The 19,849-nt window shown below is 37.2% G+C and overlaps 1 protein-coding gene across 1 annotated transcript in view; it reads right to left on the bottom strand.

Annotated features, from left to right (window-relative positions):
- The window catches only part of Fbl6 (F-box and leucine-rich repeat protein 6), a 32,810-nt gene that overhangs the window by 8,858 nt on the left and 4,103 nt on the right, over positions 1-19,849 (bottom strand). The window contains exons 3-9 of the mRNA XM_074086699.1: positions 15,102-15,261; positions 13,251-13,411; positions 12,898-13,064; positions 12,049-12,189; positions 5,559-5,723; positions 2,152-2,377; positions 104-260 (exon numbers count right to left, since the gene is read on the bottom strand). Of these exons, the coding sequence (XP_073942800.1) occupies positions 104-260; positions 2,152-2,377; positions 5,559-5,723; positions 12,049-12,189; positions 12,898-13,064; positions 13,251-13,411; positions 15,102-15,261 (1,177 nt within the window). The remainder of the gene's footprint in view (positions 1-103; positions 261-2,151; positions 2,378-5,558; positions 5,724-12,048; positions 12,190-12,897; positions 13,065-13,250; positions 13,412-15,101; positions 15,262-19,849) is intronic.

Raw genomic sequence — 19,849 nt, 5'->3', positions numbered from 1 at the left:
ATACACACAAAGATCGATTTTCTACTGGCGAGTAAGCGCGTTATGTCGTTTTCCTCCACTCATTTTGTCCCCCGTAAAGTATATATATAGTGATGTGTGTTACCTTAGCTTGCTGTGAGCTGCGTCAGCGAGCGCGCAGACGGCGGTGTCGAGTACGCGCTCCGCGGACGCCCAGGACAAGTCGAGTTCGAGCAAGCTGTGCGACCACTTCTCGCAAATCAGCTCCAGGCATGAGTTGCTTTTGCGAGTCACGTTACAACCTACGAACGAAATGGACGAACGAACGAAATTATTTCTCTGACATTTCTGGAAATTTTTACAAGATATAGGGTAAAACGTCAATTACTGGCCACCATATTAACACAAAAAAATACTTCTAGTCACCTATAAACAGAGCTCATTTTTAGTATAAGGTGTCAATGAGGGCTATCGTTTTTTGTCTCACTAGATGGCGCACTGTTGCGTGAGGTTTTTAAGTATGGCTTTCAAAGTCTGTTATTACGGGCGTGAAAACAAAGTTTAGATTAAAATCATATTTAATACACCTTAAAATCGTACCATAAAAATATCGAGCATGCCACAGTGTTGCATAGTTCCCGTTTTGTTCGGAAAAAAGGAAGGACAAAGGTTTCCGAAAGACAAAACTGTCTCAAGACACAGACATTAATTGCCCCGGAATGCATATTTGCCATAATTAATTTCAGGTATTGCAAAATATTCAGAAAATTATTCTAATTATAAATAAACCCGCGTAGCTCAGCCAAAAACTATGAGATTTGACATTTCGGAGACCTCACGCTACACTAGCGCCTCTAGTGGTGAATTCATACGCGATAGCCCTCATTGGGATGTCCCAATTTTTGATAACATATAATATATCGAAAATCATTTGGAGAAATAGGCTCTGTGAAGCGTTTTCAGAAATCAGATTCGAAAAATGAAATGACCCTCATTTGACCCCTGCAGTGTCCCGTCACAAAGGCAGTTACAAAGCAGGTCTACTCTTAAGCAAATTGACAGTTTGAAATGATGCTGTTTGCTTTGTCCTGCTTGCTGTCCTGCAAAGAGTGACAAAGATAGAACTATAATCACATGATGCGCACCTGGCTTTAAACAGTTGTCATTTATCGTAGTCCGAAATAAAAAAAAAATGTATACGAGTATTTCCAATGTATTTTTACAAATTAAATTATTAAATGACTACGTTACAAGTAAATACAAAATAATTTAAATATCAAATTTTAATAAAAAATATCTATTTCCTTTTCACACCATTAAACAAACAGGAATAATCGAAGCTAAAAGAAGAGAAATAAATAAAACTATTTTGTCATGGTTCATTTAGGACCCTAAGCCGTGCTTGAATTATTGTCAAATTGTAATGCCACAGATTATGTACGACCTGAATTTTTCTAGAAAATGGAACGGCTGTCTCACTGAGACGTTATTCAGCGTTTTTGGTAAAAAAATATATAAAAAATTAAATACTCATCCAAATTCAAAATCAATGAAAATGGTGTTTTAAAATAGCCTATTCTTTCCAAAAATAAAATAAAAACTATTGGTTATTTTTTTTGGTGCATCCCAATAAGGGCTATCGCATGAGTGAATTCGCCACTAGAGGCGCTAGTGTAGCGTGAGGTCTCCGAAATATCAAATCTCATAGTTTTTGGGTGAGCTACGCGGGTTTATTTATAATTATAATAATTTTGTGAATATTTTGCAATATCTAAAATTAATTATGGCAAATATGCGTTCCGGGGCAATTAATGACCGTGTTTTGAGACAGTTTTGTCTTTCGGAAACCTTTGTCCTCCCTTTTTTCCGAACAAAACGGGGATTATGCAACACTGTGGGATGCTCGATATTTTTATGGTACGGTTTTAAAGTTTATTAATATGATTTTAATCTAAACTTTGTTTTCACGCCCGTAATAACAGACTTTGAAAGCCATACATAAAAACCTCACGCAACAGTGCGCCATCTAGTGAGACAAAAAACGATAGCCCTCATTACTGGCCACCTAATACTTAAATGAATTCTGAAATGGAAAGTTTCAATCCCCATACAGAATTGTGAGAAGTATCCGAAATTTTCCTATGTGCACAATTCTTTTGGAAAGTTTCCTTTGGCACATCAGTGAGTGCTTACCTCCGAGGAAGAGATGCTGGAGGTCCCACGCGGGCACGCGCACGAGCCCCGAGTCCGAAAGCCGCTGCAACCCGCGCAGGTCGAGCAGCCGCAGCCGCGTGGCACCGCGCACCAGCCGCGCCAGCGCCTCGTCCCCCAGACGGTACTCGCCCACGCCCACGCGCTCCGTCGCCGCCTCCGCCGCGATAGAAAGCTCCTCAAGCAGCGTCCAGCCGGCCACTTCCATCTGGACAACACAATACGCTATTTACCGCCACCAAATGTTCAACAATGTCTCAATGTCAATGGTTTATTGTGCCATTTTAAAAAGTTCGACATCAACTTAAAGTAATACACAATTTCCAGATAAGAAAAACATTGGATGATGTCGAAAGCTTTGGTCAACTGCGAGCAAATCAAACATACAATGCATTCAAAGAGTTCAAAATAACATACTCAGGATAGTCAGGACGATCACATGTGCACCTTGGTTTACTCGAAAAACTGAAGTACATAACTACGTAAGAGATACCAACAATTGCCGAAGAGATCAATCGTTCAAACATAAGAGCAGTTTAGGGCATGCAATATTCGGCCTAATTCAGTATTCGAGTTTTACGAATATCAACTTTCAAATTTTATCCAAATCTTTCACTGTATAACTTGTATGACATAAGTTGAGAAAATTTTGATGAAAAGAGAGTATTTTTCTGATTACTTTTTGCCCCTGGTTACCAAAGTACTCGTCAAGATGAATCAAACGAGTCCAAACTCAATGCGGTTGTGTCATTTTATTAGAGTTTCATGGCCACCTTCTAGCTTCATTACTAGATTAGCTCCAGGTCATATTGCGTTGTCATCGGATTTATACATCATCATCATCATCATCAGCCTATAGCAGTCATTTGGACATAGGACTCCCCCAATGAGCGCCATTGCGCCTTGTCGTCGGCTAGACGCATCCAGCTTGGTATGACACCGCCTTGTCCCACTCTTCTGCGCAGTTGGATGGGCTTGGACTGCTGACCCTGCACTTGGACACTAATTGTGGCGGTTTCGTACAGATATCTCAACACTAACCTAGACATAACGATAGTCTACTTGGCATCGTTGTAAGGACTCCAGGACAGCCCAGTTTTCGACAAAGGCCTTTTCATAGTTCACAAACGCCAGACACAGAGGCTGGTTATACTCTTCGGACTTCTGTATAATCTGCCGTACTGTGTATATGTTTTATGGTGCCTATTCCGGTGGCTGAAACTCGTCAAGTTTACTGGTGAGCGGATTCGTAATAACTCTCGAGAACAGATTATAGACATGGCTTAAGAGCGAGATAGGTTTGTAATTTTTAAGAGCCAGTACGAACTCGTCTTGGCTGATCTCTGGCAGTTCGTCAGTGTAGTGATGGGTTAGGGTGGCTCTCGAATCGTGGCGTTCATGCTGGGGGCCAGGGGCATGTGCAGCGTATGGTCGGCTATAGAAATCCTCGATCTCCGCAAAAATCTCCGGCTTCGACAAACCGGTTCGACCATCGTGAGTTTTAAGCTTCGTCAGGTGGCTTCTTCTGCTGCTGAATAAATATAATTTGGACCCTCGGTTCCGCTCTATTGCCGCTTCAGTGAGACGAGTGTTGGAGCTCCGAAGGTCACGCCGTATTATACAGGTCGGATTTGTAAATACATACATAATTTCAGCTCAATCGGTTGAAGATATCAATTTCAAATTCGAGTTGAAAGATTCCACCCGAACAATAATAAGCACTTTACAGGTATTTTGAATAAAGAACAATTTTGAATTCTCATCCTCTTTGCCTGTCGCTGGCTGATGGCGCTAAACCGTCACTGCGGCTGTCACCTTGGCCACCCAGCAACGCCTCACAATGCCTAGCAACCAGAAAACGCTGAAAAACCCGTTTCTTGTATGAACTTTTAACTTTATTTTAAGTATTTGTTGCTATAGCGGCTATCTATTATGGCTCGAGGAGCCCTGTGACAGACAAACGGATAGACATACAGACAGCAGACTACTCAGTAATAGGGTCCCGTTGGTACCCTTTGGGTACAGAACCGTAAAAAGGAGGCGTTTCGCAGTGTTGCCTCGCACGTTTCAGGGTAGCCATACGAAAAAACTTACTACCATTTTAGCAAAATAAATTTATTCGAAAAACTCGTAAAACTCGAATACTTTATTGTTAAAAAACGGCGAACACTCGAATAAAACGAATACGCGAATACATGAATAGCATGCCCTCGAGCGGTTAAATGTTCACACCAACCCTCTGGCGAACATGCTGCATGGTCAAGACACAAATTCTAACTCTGAAAGGAAACTTCGCGATGTGTTCGCGTCCATTAGCGTTGGGCTCCACAGAAAACCAGTGTTACTGCACATAATGTGCGGCAACACATGCTGAGTGGAGACCCTTTTTGGTATCCTGCCGTGTCACCAAGTAACATAGTTTTAGTGCTAGTTTTAGTCTTAGTTTTTAGGTGGTACTTATGGAGCCAAAATAAACCATTCTTTCTTTCTTTCTTTCAATATTCCGCAGCGCCTAAAGACTAGTCGACCAGTGTGTTTTGCCAATGATGGCCTATGGCTCTGAGAAGTGATCCTTGACTGTTGGCCCCTTCGAGAGGGTCAGACTTGCGCAACGAGTTAAGGAGAGAAGACAGTTACTCTAACTAAAGTCATCGACATAGCTTGAAGAGCAAGTCGAAATGGCAATAGGCGGGCCACATCACTCGGAGAACAGATAACCCTTGAGGGAGAAAGTGCTTGAGTGGTGACCACGAAACGGAAGACTCGGGCTCCCCACTAAATTAACGGACGACATCGTGAGTTGCGGGCAACCGATTAGTGTAAGTGGCGCTCATTGTGGCGTTCTAAGAGGGAGGCCTATGTTCAGCAGTGGACGTCTTCCGGCTGATGATGATAATGATGAATCTATATTATTTTTATTTGTTCAAATACAACTCTATTGGTTGACAATTTCAATGTTATATAAGTAAATATGTTTATTTAATTCATACTATATAATATTATAAATGCGAAAGTGTGTGTGTTTGTATATTTGTCCGTCTTTCACGTCGAAACGGAGCGACGGATCAACGTGATTTTTGGCATAGAGATAGTTTATGGGCCAGAGAGTGACATAGGCTACTTTTTATCCCGGAAAAATGCAGAGTCCCCAAGGGAACAGCGCGCGATAACGAAGCCGCGGGCAAAAGCTAGTTAGACTATAATCTCGTTAAGAAGAACCCGGCAATAAACTGAAAAAGGAATGTTGATGTCTTACATCACAAGTACTCGTTATTTGAAGTAAGAAATCGCCGATGGGGATCGGAATTATTTCCAAACATCTCTAATCTAATATTATAATACGTCTTAGATATAAAAATTGTCTTCTTGACAATTCTTGACATTCATACCTGCTGCGAAGTAGTAGCGGAGGCAAGCACGAGCTGCGCGTTGGCGGCTCTGAACACCCTCATTTTGGGGCATCCCTTCTGCAGGACTTCTAGTGGCACCGCTGCGGGATGCGACGTGGCGCGGGCGCCCGATATATCCAACACCTCTAGGTTCGGACAGTGAGCCTGTGACGATCGGAACGATATGTTTCATTAAACTATAGTGTTATTTTTTTCTAAATTATACCGAAAATAGAACACATCGAAAAAATATAAAGTATCATCCTGCGGCTCAGTGTCCTTTATGTAGGACTTATTATAATTTCGACGTCGAACTCTCCCTTAAAGTATCATAAAACTTCATGTTCATAAAACAAAATATACTTGGGCCGCAGGACGGTATAGCTGAGGATGGGAATCAAACCCAGTTCCTCGTCAAGTCGTCATTATACACTACACTAATCTAAACATGACAGTATACACGGCGAAATTTCACGGCAAACTGTGTACTCGAAACACCGTAAATATAAATACAAAAATAGGGAAGTAAAATTTCCGAGCATGATAATCAATCAATCAATCAATCAATCATTTATTTATTTCTAAAACCGGTATTACAGATAAAGGTGTTACAAATTTATAAGGACAAAAAGGATAATGATAGTGTAATAGTAGATTGATAACCAAGGGTTGAAAGTGACCCATTTCACCAGAGATATTTCTGGCGCTCGAACGAAGTGATAGCGCCAATAGTTAGAGGGGAAATGGGAAATTTCACCCGAGTTGGACACTCTACTTTTCATTTCGACTGTGAGAAAAGAAAAATACTACAAAAAATGTGAATAATAATAAATTAAATTTACTAATATCCAACCTCCAACCTTTTCGCACTGGCCACTTGCTACGGTCGACTATAAAAAAAAGTCGAGCTGGTCACGACCAAGGAGCTTATATACAAAACTGGAGGTTGAACGCCGAACGAAGATGTTTGACATTTATTACTTATTTATATATTCCATCTCTTTCTTCCCCATTTCACGAATGACTTTCATCTCTTTCTTAACCTAAATAAAGAAAGAGATGGAATATATTCGTGACATAATAAAAGTCAAATTTCTTGTTTCAAACTTCAAACGGATGTTCGGTGTTCGACCTCCATTGTTGTAGGTATATGGCGAAACGTGAAAAAAAAAAGTCATTGACATAACTCAATTATCTTCGACTCCGTGGCTAAAATAAAATACTTTCCACCCTAGAGATGAAAACGCAATTTTCCACCCGGCTATCTACCCATGAAAAGTAAACTTTCCGAACAGGAGAGATGAAAAATACATTTTCACTTCTCATGTTCTAAAAGTAGGTCAGTATAGCCTTACGAGACGGGAGTAAAGTGAGTACTTCAGACCCTAGGGAGTAAAAGTAATTATTTTTTTAATTGACAAGATTTCATATTTCTAAGACTATAATTTGATTCGTTCTCTGTATACTGTTCGGAAAGAGAAAGACGCTGATATTTTTAAAATTTTGCTACGATTATTAATTAATTTATTACATTTTTTTCAAGATGTGCTTATTCTAAAAGGGCATAACTCCAAAACTACCACACAATAGATCCATTACTTTTGTCTAGTCTCTATTAAAAAAAAAGATCACGTAAATCTGACGTAGACGTTGTCAAAATTATGACGGCTCCTTTTTCTGGTGAAAAAGGCAAAGGAAACATATCTATTCTGTGGTAGTGTTGGCAAATTCAGATTTCAATTTTTTTTTAAATATGGAGAAATAAATTATAATAAATATTTTCCTATGTTCAGGAGGCAAAATTCTTTCGATTCCTGTTGTAATTTACAGGGGTTAAAAAAATGAAATCTTGTCAATTTACTTCGAGTGACTTAAATAAACTCAAACAGCCAGTACTTGCTTAGTTTTTGGCATAAAATAAAATTGTGTGACGTTCTTAGTCTACGTGGTCTTAGTTCTATCCTTTTTCCGCCTAGAAGGTGGCGCCATTCTTTTTATTCCAGTTTGTGTATGGACCATTTCGCCGATGCGATTTTGTCATGTGTCTGGTTGGAAAAAAATACTTACCGCGATAAATTTGAAATTGTTGTAGAGCGTAAATCATTAACGATTAAAATAAATTTATTTTTCTCGCAATCGAAATGAAAAATAGAGTTTTCACCTCGAGACTAAAAGTCAATATAAACCCTCGGATAAATAGACACCTCGCTAAAGCTCTATATATTGGCTTATTTTAGTCCCTCGATAAAAAATATACTATTCATCCTAATAAAATAACCAACAGTCCGTTAGTCCGGTCGTTAGCACAGATAGCTAAAATCATTTCTAATTATGCCATCAGACCGTATATTATATCTCAGCATTTTTGTATTAACGTTTTCGGATCCAACTACAGAGTTTGTAAACAATGTTAATATTATGACCGTATGGGAGGACCATCGTGATCAAAATACGTGAAATGTTTAATTTTGGTTCAAAAGATTAGTTAACGAGACCTTGCCGAACTCGATTACCTTACAGACGAAAGTTTCGGTCGTCTGCTTTTTTGTTCAACGTTGTGCAATACTTGTTCCTTTTTACAAGCTTTTTATTTAACTTGCAATGTTCGTATGGATGATTGTTAAGGTCAAATCTTGCTAGTCGAGTTTCATCCACTTGAGATCGGATTTATGAAATTTGCTACGAATAGGTACGTAGTTTGGATGATATTTAATAAATCAAGAACAGATACAAAAAAAAACTTAAATTAAAAATATTCGCAATTCAATAGCTAGCTTTCTTAAAAACGGCGACGTCAACTTTATTGATCACAGCCCGTGGGCTCTAGCATTGTGACATACTAATATTTCTACGCCAGAGTTCAGAGAATATGCTGTTAAAATTGATTATAATATCTGTACCTAGTTCTAAGACATAAACAATTTCTATGTCATTGCAACAATCTAAAGCTAGAAACACACTGACGCCGGAGGCACACAGAATGCCGCGCGGGAAATAAGCATAGCGCGGTGCTTTTTCATGTTAGCTCGAACATTACAACCGGTACGCCCCCGCGCCGCGTCGCACTTCCCCGCCACTGATCTATGTGTGTTTCAAGCTTAAGTAAGCACCACTCGCGCGTTTCTTATCCTACAACACTTTGTATAATATGCAGATGTAGTGCATAATGGTTTTGCATCGGGAAAAGTCGGATCTCAAGCGGACTACGACGGCACCCGAAGTATCAATAAATACGGTATTTGACAACTCCTGAATTTGCCATGTCTTATATATTATTATAAAAATATAGATACACAGCTCTGTGTGTCTTCCCTAAACACTGTCTACAGTGTTTAGTGAAGAGAAAACTTAAATCCGTTGAAAATTGGATTTATATATTGTATTTCGATCCAATTTATGAAAAGTGTAAACAAAGACGCCATTTATCCGACCACAGACATTCAATGATGTGAAAACCTAGAACCTATTGCAAAATAATTAATCTGTTCAGTAAATCGATTAATTCATTAATTGAATAGATCAAAGTATTTTTGTCTATTTTATTATTTACAATACTTGATTTCATTTCAAAGACTGTTTATTAATATAAAAGCAGTAACTATTTTTTAATTTTAAGGTAAGTAAGTAAATAAAATCGCTTATTAATCCGCGCATTAATCGATTTTTAAAATGTCAAATTTTCCACCATCTCTACATCTCTACTATAGTCTGTACTACTACAGGTTATACACATGTTTCAATCAAGAAATAACGTCAGATTTTGACGAAGATTTTTCAAATGAAAAATAAATATTGAAATTAAGTGAATTTTGGTGAAAAAAGTGATTAGACATCTAGTTAAAAGACACGAACTATAGCTAAATGTGTTATTGATTCGATCCAGTGAGTGCTTATATAAGAGTTTTGATGAAATCGGTTTGTTTACACTTTTAATAAATTGGATAGGCATAATGTATAGTGTTTTTTTTAATCTATATACCTTTCTCTCTTTCTCAAACGCTTTTTTCTATACAGCAAGTATGACATCACATGCAAATTTATAAAGTTTTTTCTCTGTCTAAGCTTGAGTTTTAAACCTTTATAACTTTGTAAAGATAGCTTAAAAATTGTTTCTCTATTCGATAGCAGGTATTGTGAAGTTTTAATTTATAAAACGGGTCAGTCAAAATATCTTTATTCAATTTAGGCCATAACAAGCACTTATGAATGTCAAAAAAATCTACCACCGGTTTGGAAAAACCTCTGTTGAGAAGAATCCGGCAAGAAACCCAACGAGGTATATTTTTTTTAAACAGATTTACACCGGTCGGTATTATCCGGGCCGGTAAAGAGTGTCATTTATGTTGTTTCGTGTCGAATGTCAAAATGAAAAATGTACGGCCGCACGATGGCTACTGTGCTAACCTCTTGTGTCCGTTGATTCGATGCTGGCAGCATAGTTCTAATTTTAAAATAATAATAGGAAACGGACGCAAGGGTGTTAAACAGAAGACTTGTATGCTAGCTGCCAATGTAATAACGTGATCTTGAAATATACAAAAAAATATATAAAAAAGTGAATTTAATTTGGATAGGGAAATAATTAAGCTAGTGGACCGTCCGTCCACTACAATTTGGTGGAGGTGCGGCTCTTTACAAAGAAGAGTGAGATCCGTCCTCTTGCGCAAAGCGAGAAAATATAATAAGAAGCCTTGAGTAAGTAAGGATCGACGAGAAAAGAAAAGGTAAAGTTTGCATTTATTATTATATATAGTGGGTCTCATCATGGCGAACAATGCTACGTTCGATGGTGCAAGCGACGTGTCAGATTTTATTATGCAATTTGAAGCTGTAGCAGCAATACGCGGCTGGTCGGCAGATCAAAAGAAATTTGCCATCGCGGCGTATCTAACAGGATCCGCAGCATCTTGGTATAAAGCGAAATTCTCTACTTTCACTAATTATGAAGATTTACTGAGCAAGATAAAAAATGAATTTGAGGTGGCTGTAGATTATACTCAATTATTTTATCTACGGAAGCAAAATCAGTCCGAGAATTTGATACAATATTTTTATAATTTAGATTTATTGGCAGAGAAAGCCGATATAACCGATGAAGCGAAATTTACGAAACATTATTTGTGCTCAGTACAAGATAAGTATAAAATGTTGTTGGCAACGAGAATTTTTGATTCGAAGGATGATTTGAAAAAAGTCTTAAGACAAATTTCAGAAGTATCCGGAGAAAATGGACATGAGGATATAAATCTGCCGATATATAGACCAAGTGAGGCCGTGGTTATTCCTGAGGCGGGGACGTTCCGCAAAATGTTATGCAAACCCCGAGAAGCACGTATCAGTCGCCATACTTTACCAATACGCCACAGCAGCATGGGACTCCGAGAACCCCATTTACGACGCGTGCAACTCCAGTAGCTACGCCAAATCGACGGTATGATCTAAGACCCAGACAATTCAATCAACAACCGATACAGCGTGGACCAATGCCTTCATCGTCGTATAGAGCGCACCCAAATGCCTTTCCACGTCGTTAGGAACTTCGGGGAGCGACCGTGGAATTCGGAAAGCCTCGAAGAGAATATACATGTAGATAATAGTAATGTACGGTTAGGTGCAGTGAAGAATAAGATTAGGTTAGAAATCAAGATGTCGAATGATTTTGTAAATATGGCCCCTTTTATTTCAGTTAATATCAAGGACAATAATTATGATGCGCTCGTGGACACTGGTGCTTCTGTGTCGGTGATTTCAGAAAATTTGGTAAACAAGTTGAGGTTGAATGTGGTGAGTATGTCTAGTATGCCGTTACGTGCCGTCGGAGGAAACCAAATACCGGTCAAAGGCTCATGCACGTTAACAGGATTAATTGACAAGGTGTGTTATAATCTGAATTTATATGTAATAAATGACTCTAGTGAATTATTGATCTTGGGACAGAATTTTCTTAAGGAAAATAATGCGGTAATAGATTTCAGTGAGAATTGTCTCATTTTGAAAAAGAAGTTCAAGGTACCATTTATTAAAAAATCAAATGGATTATTTGAATATAACCAGGGCTCATTAGTGCCAATGACAGATGTCAATATGCTGAAGCAAACTGATTATATTTATTTTGTAAATAGTGTAAATAGAAATGAAAATTATTTATCGAATCAACGGACACAAGAGGTTAGCTTGGATTGTGCTAACCTCTTGTGTCCGTTGATTCGATGCTGGCAGCATAGTTCTAATTTTAAAATAATAATAGGAAACGGACGCAAGGGTGTTAAACAGAAGACTTGTATGCTAGCTGCCAATGTAATAACGTGATCTTGAAATATACAAAAAAATATATAAAAAAGTGAATTTAATTTGGATAGGGAAATAATTAAGCTAGTGGACCGTCCGTCCACTACACTACTAAAGCTAATTGAGAGAGCACGATAAATACAAGGTTTCCGATAAAATACGATGGTAAACCATTATGTGTAGGTGTCTCGGTGAAACTTACCGCGATAGAGGCCAGTATCTGAGGCAGCGCGGTGAACTTATTGTTGGCTAGCGTGAGATGAGTGAAGCGCTCTCCGAAATTGGAAGCGACACGCGCCACCGAGCCCGCCGACAAACAAGTGCTGGAGCCTCCGGTCTCCGACTGGAAATGAATCAGTTAATAAGTAATCAGTAATCAAGGCAAGTAAAGACGATTCCCCCTTCAATCACTTTAAGTTATAAAAGCCTTGTTCAAGTTTAATGCACATTATATTTAACGTTTTGATTCCATTGAAAATGTATTATTAACTTGTCCACTGCACATGCTTTTATAACTAAGCAGTTTTAATAACTGTGCATTTTGTACAACTTCACCAGACAGTTGAACTGTAACCCTGAGAAAAACAGTATTAAATCATCCACATTTCCATCCATACTAACATAACTACAAAAGTAACTTTATCTGTCTGTTACCTAGATGAAATTTGATGACTCAGAGACGAACGTAGGATAGTTTTGATTCCGGAAAATGTCTTTGTTCTTACAGGATATCGATAAATGAATTCTGCGCAGTCGGCGTCGCAGGCGACAGCTAGTTCTCTATAAATTACTGAATAATGGTATCAACTAATTTACTCTTCTTGCTAAACTCCAAACCTCTGGTGGTATACCCTCGCGTCATTTTTGCAGTTTCAGTTTTAACTACGGACGAGATGTAGCTATAACGTTTTTTTAGACGGCTAGCTTTCGTTTGTAGTCAGTCACACTGCCGACGCCACGCCGCGCGGACTGTGTGGCAAAGCCGTAGGAACACCAGAAACGTAACATTAACATTCCATTTAAGCACACTTTATGGTGTTGAGATTTTTACCGTCAGCGAGAGATCCAAGCGCTGGAGTTTCGGCAAGCCCTGCGCGAGGTCGAACAGCTGCTCAGGCGTCAGGCGACTCCAGCCGGCCACGCTCAGCTCCACCAACCCCGGACAGTACTCAACTAAGCACGCCAGGACCCACGAAACGTTGCAAACTTTCCATTGAGCTAAAAAAATAAAAAATAAATCATCACACCCACATCTACCGCTCCGACAAAAACATTGATTAAAACATGAACAAAAATCTAAATACGTTATTCAGGTTCCAATGTGAAACGGTACGCATATATTTGCATCCTGAATACATTAATTAATAATTTATAGCTTTCTACAAATGTGAAAAATATACTTACCAATGTTCAGACTTTGACAATGTGACAGTCGATTTTCGAGCAGCCAGACTAGTTTGTAGTCAGTTTTGCATTTCTCACTCGTGTATTGCGCTAGGTCTACTTGTTTCCAGAGCTCTGGCCTGCAGCTTACACTATGCCAAAGCTTGCATACTTTACCTAATCTGAAATTATTTTTTTTATCTTAATATTATCAAAAGGTCATTACTATTGGGTGATGGTGATGGATTTAAGCCACAATACAACGGAAAAATCCGCAGTAATGCTCAGGTTTTGTTTTGGCGACTACTGCAGTCGTGTCTAATTTCTTTTGACCAAACAATTATTTATTACTTATCATATCAAAAATAGCTAATGCCTGCGATATTGTACACCTTAAGATCATATTTCGTAGTTCCCAGGAATTATAATATGCCCATCGAAGCATCAGTGCCGTTCGCAACAGAGACCTGTAGGTACTCAGTACGTATAATTTAATTCTCACTAAAATGTATAGAAGGATTTTGCTTTACAGGTATATTATGATAGTTTTCTGACGTCATTCTGTTTAGAAGGTTAGTCATGGAAAGTTTTGTAAAGAAGCAAGAAATAGAAAGAAAAAAAGATTAGGGGAACATGCAAGCATTTTTTATTTGTTCAAACATATCTTTATTGTTTGACATACCCAGTTGTGATCGATTTTTTAAATATCTTAAAAAATACGAAGATATGGACATTTTAAAATTACAATTGGGTACCCTATGTTTTCTGAGATGGTCTTTTAATCTTACGAAACGTGTGGTTTGGCGAAATAAACTTTATTTTTATTTTTTACAAAAAAAAACGGAAAGTTAAAAAAATATCTATCTACAGGAGTGAGCTACATTATAAGTCTACTATCGATAAAACATCCTAGAAAACTTAAGGTACCCAATTAGACAGAGATACCACATGAACTATGACGTCACATAACACGATGGCCGTAGAATGCCCATACTATACGTTATGCCAATCCAATTTTATCAAAATTCTTGTATAAACACCGATTGGATCGAATCAATAACACATTTATCTATAATTTGTGTCTTTTAACTAGACGTGTAATCACTTTTATTCACCAAAATTCACTTGATTTGAATATTTTCATTTGAAAAATCTTCGTCATAACCTGACGTTATTTCTTGAATGAAACTACTGTATAATCTGTAGTAGCATAGACTAGCGTAGAGATGGTGGAAAACTTGACATTTTAAAAATCGACTAATACTCGTTTGAATAAGCGATATTATTTATTTACTTTAAAATAAAAAAAATACTTACTGCTTTTATAATTGAACAAACAGTCTTTGGAATGAAATTAAGTATTGTAAATAATAAAATAGATCAAAGTAATCTATTCAATTAATATTTAAATTAATCGATTTACTGAACAGATTAATTATTTTGCAATAGATTCTAGGTTTTCACATCATTAAATGTCTGTGGTCGGGTTAATAGCGTCTTGGTTTACCCTTTCTATAAATTGGATTGACATAAACCATTTTTTTTTTTCTAGAAAGAGACGGAAAGCAAATATCATTTATTTTTCAACAGGATTTGATGATTTTTACGTCATTATTTATTTTCTACAAAACATAAAGCGTTAAGTTATTTAAGAGAAAGATTGTGTTCCATGCAGGGCTTTCTTCATAAAGTTTTGCGAAATTTTTGGGCAGCGTTTAATGAACATACGAACAAAGGAGCGCAATAAAAAAGAGTACTTTAAAGGCTTGTCCAAAAAATATTATCTTTGCTCTTGTGTTACCCATTGTATGTACCGATCGTGTGACTAAAGTCATTAATGGAGTAAACTTGTTGTGGGATTAGTGTACTTACCTGATAATAGCAGGCAACGTGCCCTGAGACTCGACGACATCTTTGAATATCTTTGTCAGAATTTCTTCTGGCATGCTATTCGCCCACGAGCTCTGTGGCCCGCTGTCCTTGCTGTTACTAGATCCACTAACCCTAGTTCTGTCAGTCTTTTCGGTTTTACCTATAAAATAACATTAATTTTAAGATATATATAATATGAATTCTCGAGGAACTTTAACCAGCCGTTCAATAGAGAGCCTTCTTATTATTATGTGAGGGGGGCAAACGAGCATGCAAGAGCATCAACTTTGTATAGGTATTTATTTTTGAGTACCTATATATATGTTGTACCAATTGTTAAAAAATGACGCTTTGGCGATACCAATAAAAACCGGATTGGAAAAATCAGCAACAATAAAATAACAACAACAATATCGGCCAAAAAATACATCAATTGAATAAAGAAATATAAGCCATTGCACACAAGATGAAAGTGTCTCGAATAAAATTCGTCCGTGCATCGCATATTTATAACCACTTATTGTTGTGCAGTGTGAAAAAATAAAAAAAACCTTTTGACTTCAAGTTTGCAATTCAACTGAAATTTACAGTTGAGATATATTTATATTATACATAACAAGTCACTAGCGCCGGCTTTGCACACATGAAACTTTGAAAAAAAAGAGGTAAACAGGATTAATCACTAAGTATTTTCTGTTTAAAAAGTGTAGCAAAAGGTCACTTTGGCGTCAACTTCTATCGAGTCAACTTTGTCTTATCTACCGTACTGATCGTTCGAAATAAAGACATTCTAATCTAACTTATACCTACAATCAAGTTTGTATGCGTTTTGAGAAAATAAGATTTGAACACAAAAGCATATTAATATACCACTGACATCAATACGACGTAATGGCGGCATTTCAGTTTGTTCTTCAGGAATTGCATCTCCATCGCTTACGTGTATAACGATTTAATTTACCTATCTCCTTCGCGAACACGGAACACAAAATAAAATACCACCATTATAAATAAGAAATGGAAACGAATAAAATTGTATTGTGATGCGATAAGAAAATAACATCCTCTCTAATTAACAAATGTGGTGCGAATTCGCAACAACAAAGTCCTATTTATATTAACTAAACTAAATGTATACTAACTAACTAAAGTTTGTACATGTATCGGCAATTACTACTGAACAGATTTTGATGACGCTTAGATCACAGATACATACATACAGATAATTGACACATAGAAGGAAACTGTATAGTTCCCACGGGATAGCAATAATAAATGAATTCTGCGCAAATTAAATCACGGGCAACAGCTAGTTACAAAAAGAACAAGAAAAATTACTAGTTCATGGTCCCTCATTCATTGAAGTATAAAAATGTTTACTGATCCTACTGATATTACAAACGAGAAAGTCTGTGACGATGTTTCTTACTCAATCATGCAACAACTGCACAGATTTCGATGTAATTCGGCGTGGATATGGTTTACAGTCCCAGGGAAGGACATAGGACAGTTTTATCCTGGAGAATTGCATAATTCTGCGGGAAAGCGATAAAATAATTCTTCGCAGACGAAGTCGCACGCAAAAGCCAATATTGTAAATAACAAACGTTGGGAAGATGATCGTTACTAAATCAAGCAATATCGTTTGAACCGACTTAAATGAAATTTTTGTATAGTAGTATAAGTCCTGGGGGAAGAACACATAACAGTTTCTGTCTTGGGAACTTGCATAATTCCCGCGGGATAGTAATCAAAAATCTTAACAGACGAAGTCTTGGGTAACAGCTAAGCTAAATAAATTAGAGTAATAAATAACGATTTAAATTAAAGAACAATTTTAAATAGGGCAGGTCTTCGTCTCCAAAGAGCTACAAGAGAAGCTAGCAATCAAAAATAGCTACTTCTGTGGTTGGATTATGCCAGAAATCCCACTAATTCCACTAATATTATAATTGTGAAAGTTTGTAAACTCATCTAAACCGCTGAACCAATTTAGATGAAATTCGGTATACCTAAACATAGTTTGAGTCCCGGGGAAGGTCATAGGTTAGTTTTAATCCCGGAAAATTGCATAGTTCCTGCGGGATAGCGATAAATGAATTATACGCAGAGGGTAACAGGCTAGTAGAATCATAAAAATCGGAAGAGTAGTTCCTGAAAAATGGTACAAGTACACATATGCGAGACAAGTAGAACATCATTTTTCAAGAAGTTTAAAAAAAGATAGTTATATCATAATACAAAGGAACAATTAGAAGTAATAATTCGCATTGCAGCAGAATTTGCATGTGCTTATACACGATCGCATCACCTTTCTTTATTAATAAAAACTTGAATGTACTCCTATTTTGTTTATAATTTGTCTTAATGTTTCCCTATGTCATTTGGTTTAACAAGATCCAGAAAAACATAAATTGTACCGCGTTTGCTGTTTTTATTAATCAGAGAGGGGTGCATAAACGCAATTTCAACTCTTACAGTGCAAAAAAAAAACTGTAATGCAAGTTAAAATATTAAAAAAAAAACGGCCAAGAGCGTGTCGGACACGCCCGAAATAGGGTTCCGTAGCCATCACGAAAAAAATAAGTAATCATTTTCTAAGGATTTCGTATTTTGTACGGAATATTCCAAGTTTAGGTATATTTTATACCTTAGGCTGCTATTAACTCTTAGGGGCTGTTTCACCATCCATTGATTAGTGTTAACTGGCGGTTAGGTGTGATGCCGTCTGTATTTGTTTTGTTCGAATAGACGGAGACGGCATCACATTTAACCGTCGATTAACGCTAATCAATGGATGGTGAAACAGCCCCTTAAACTACTAATAATTCTCAAGAAAACTTAACCTTTATAGTTTTCCTTGTAAGCTTGATATAGTATAGTAGTAGTAGTACTACTACTACTACTACTATTATAGTACTACCATCTTGATTTTTTTCAAATTTTTCCACCCACCTATTTAGATTTTAGAGGGAATCACTGAATCGAAAAATCGTTTTAGCAACCCCCTAATGGTTTTAAAAGACCTATCCAACGATACCCCAGACTACAAGGTTGGATGATAAAAAAATCACCCCCATTACGTCCATGGGAGGTACTCTAAAAAAAATGTTTTTGAATTTTTTATTGTACTATTTTGTCGACGCCGTCAAAGCCGCGGACGGACAGACAGACATGGCGAAACTATAAGGGTTCCGTTTTTGCCATTTTGGTTACGGAACCCTACAAAATGACCGAAGAGACGGATAATAAAAAGTAATGTCTTGGTGGTAAAAAAATTAAATGCGGTGTATTTTATTTTGTCACAAGAGTCAATGATGTACAGTCGAGTTCATAAACTTGTAAGCAAAAATTTGATCAAAAATGTCCGAACACGCTTCTACGGCGTTAAGGATAGAGACGTGTTGAGATATTTTTGATAAAATTTTTGCTCACAAGTTTATGAAATCGACAGTACATGCTTGAATAAAATTAAGCGCGAGTTGGTTTCGCGCATAGGGAGTACAGTCGCCATCAGATACTTCGGAACGGCCAAGGTGATCAAAAATATCGAAACATAAACTCTGATATTTAAAAAATGGAGTGCATGTGCCGATATTTTTGACCACCTTGGCCGCTCCGAAATATCTGATGGCGACTGTACCTGTACCATCCCACAAAACAATACAAAAACTTGATTTCTATCATTACTTCTGTTGAGTTTCTTAGAAGGTACAGTCGAATGCAAAAATATATATATATCCGCCCCAGCGTTAAAATATGTATACATCGACCTTATGTTTAGTGGCATAAACGTGTAGATATTTTTGACGTCTTGGTAACGTACCGTATAAAGGCCCAATTTGCGTACTATTTATTTTATTGTCATATATAAGCGAGTTTATGTGTGTGTGTGTGTGTGTGTGTGTGTGTGTGTGTGTGTGTGTGTGTGTGTGTGTGTGTGTGTGTATTTGTGTGTTTTCTACTATTTCACGATTAAACGGCGGCTGGGCTGGAATTGTGCCAGAGTAAATGAAGGCCACGACGTAATTTTTGGGAATTCCCATGAGAAATAAATAAAATCCTGGAATTTCAACTCAACACATTGACAAGAGGTTTTGGAGGAAAAAGTAAAATATCACAATAAAATAACTCAAAAACGAAAACTAGCTGTCGCCAAAAATTGGATTAGTTAAATAAATAAAGCTTGAACTTAACACATTCCTTATCTCAAACGCATGTTTATTGTTCTAATTTTCATATAATTCTTGTTCCACACAGTTGCAGCAGGTAGATACTTACAACAAATGTGTTAATTGCTTTTCCCATTTAGGAAAATAAATATCCAATTACCTGTCAAGAATCATTAAATGTAGATTCATCAACATAACTAGAGGCAGTTTAAGTTTCGAGCCCATACAATATTAGTCAGAAGTTTATAATTGCCTGACTTCTTGAGCATTTTATGCATCATCTGTTGTAATATACTGAAAAATTTGGCCCCCAAATGTATGCAGAAATAGGTAATTTTGTACGTAGACTGGGCCAAATTTTGTGCCACTGAGTATATAAACATGTAAACAGATAAGTGTTCTAAAATTCTTCTTTCATTCCTCGTTTAGTAGTTTTCCTGTCCTGTTTGTGTTCTTAATAGACTGTTTTAGGGAAAATCAGGATAAAATATAGCTTTAAAAACAAAGGAAAATCATATAACTGCTTGTGCTTCTTTCTACTTTGGCTCTTTGTTATTTTGGCTTAAATAAACCTTA

This window comes from Choristoneura fumiferana, chromosome Z (genome assembly GCF_025370935.1).
Source record: "Choristoneura fumiferana chromosome Z, NRCan_CFum_1, whole genome shotgun sequence".
Lineage (NCBI taxonomy): Eukaryota > Metazoa > Arthropoda > Insecta > Lepidoptera > Tortricidae > Choristoneura > Choristoneura fumiferana.
This window is presented reverse-complemented; position numbering and strand designations above follow the sequence as displayed.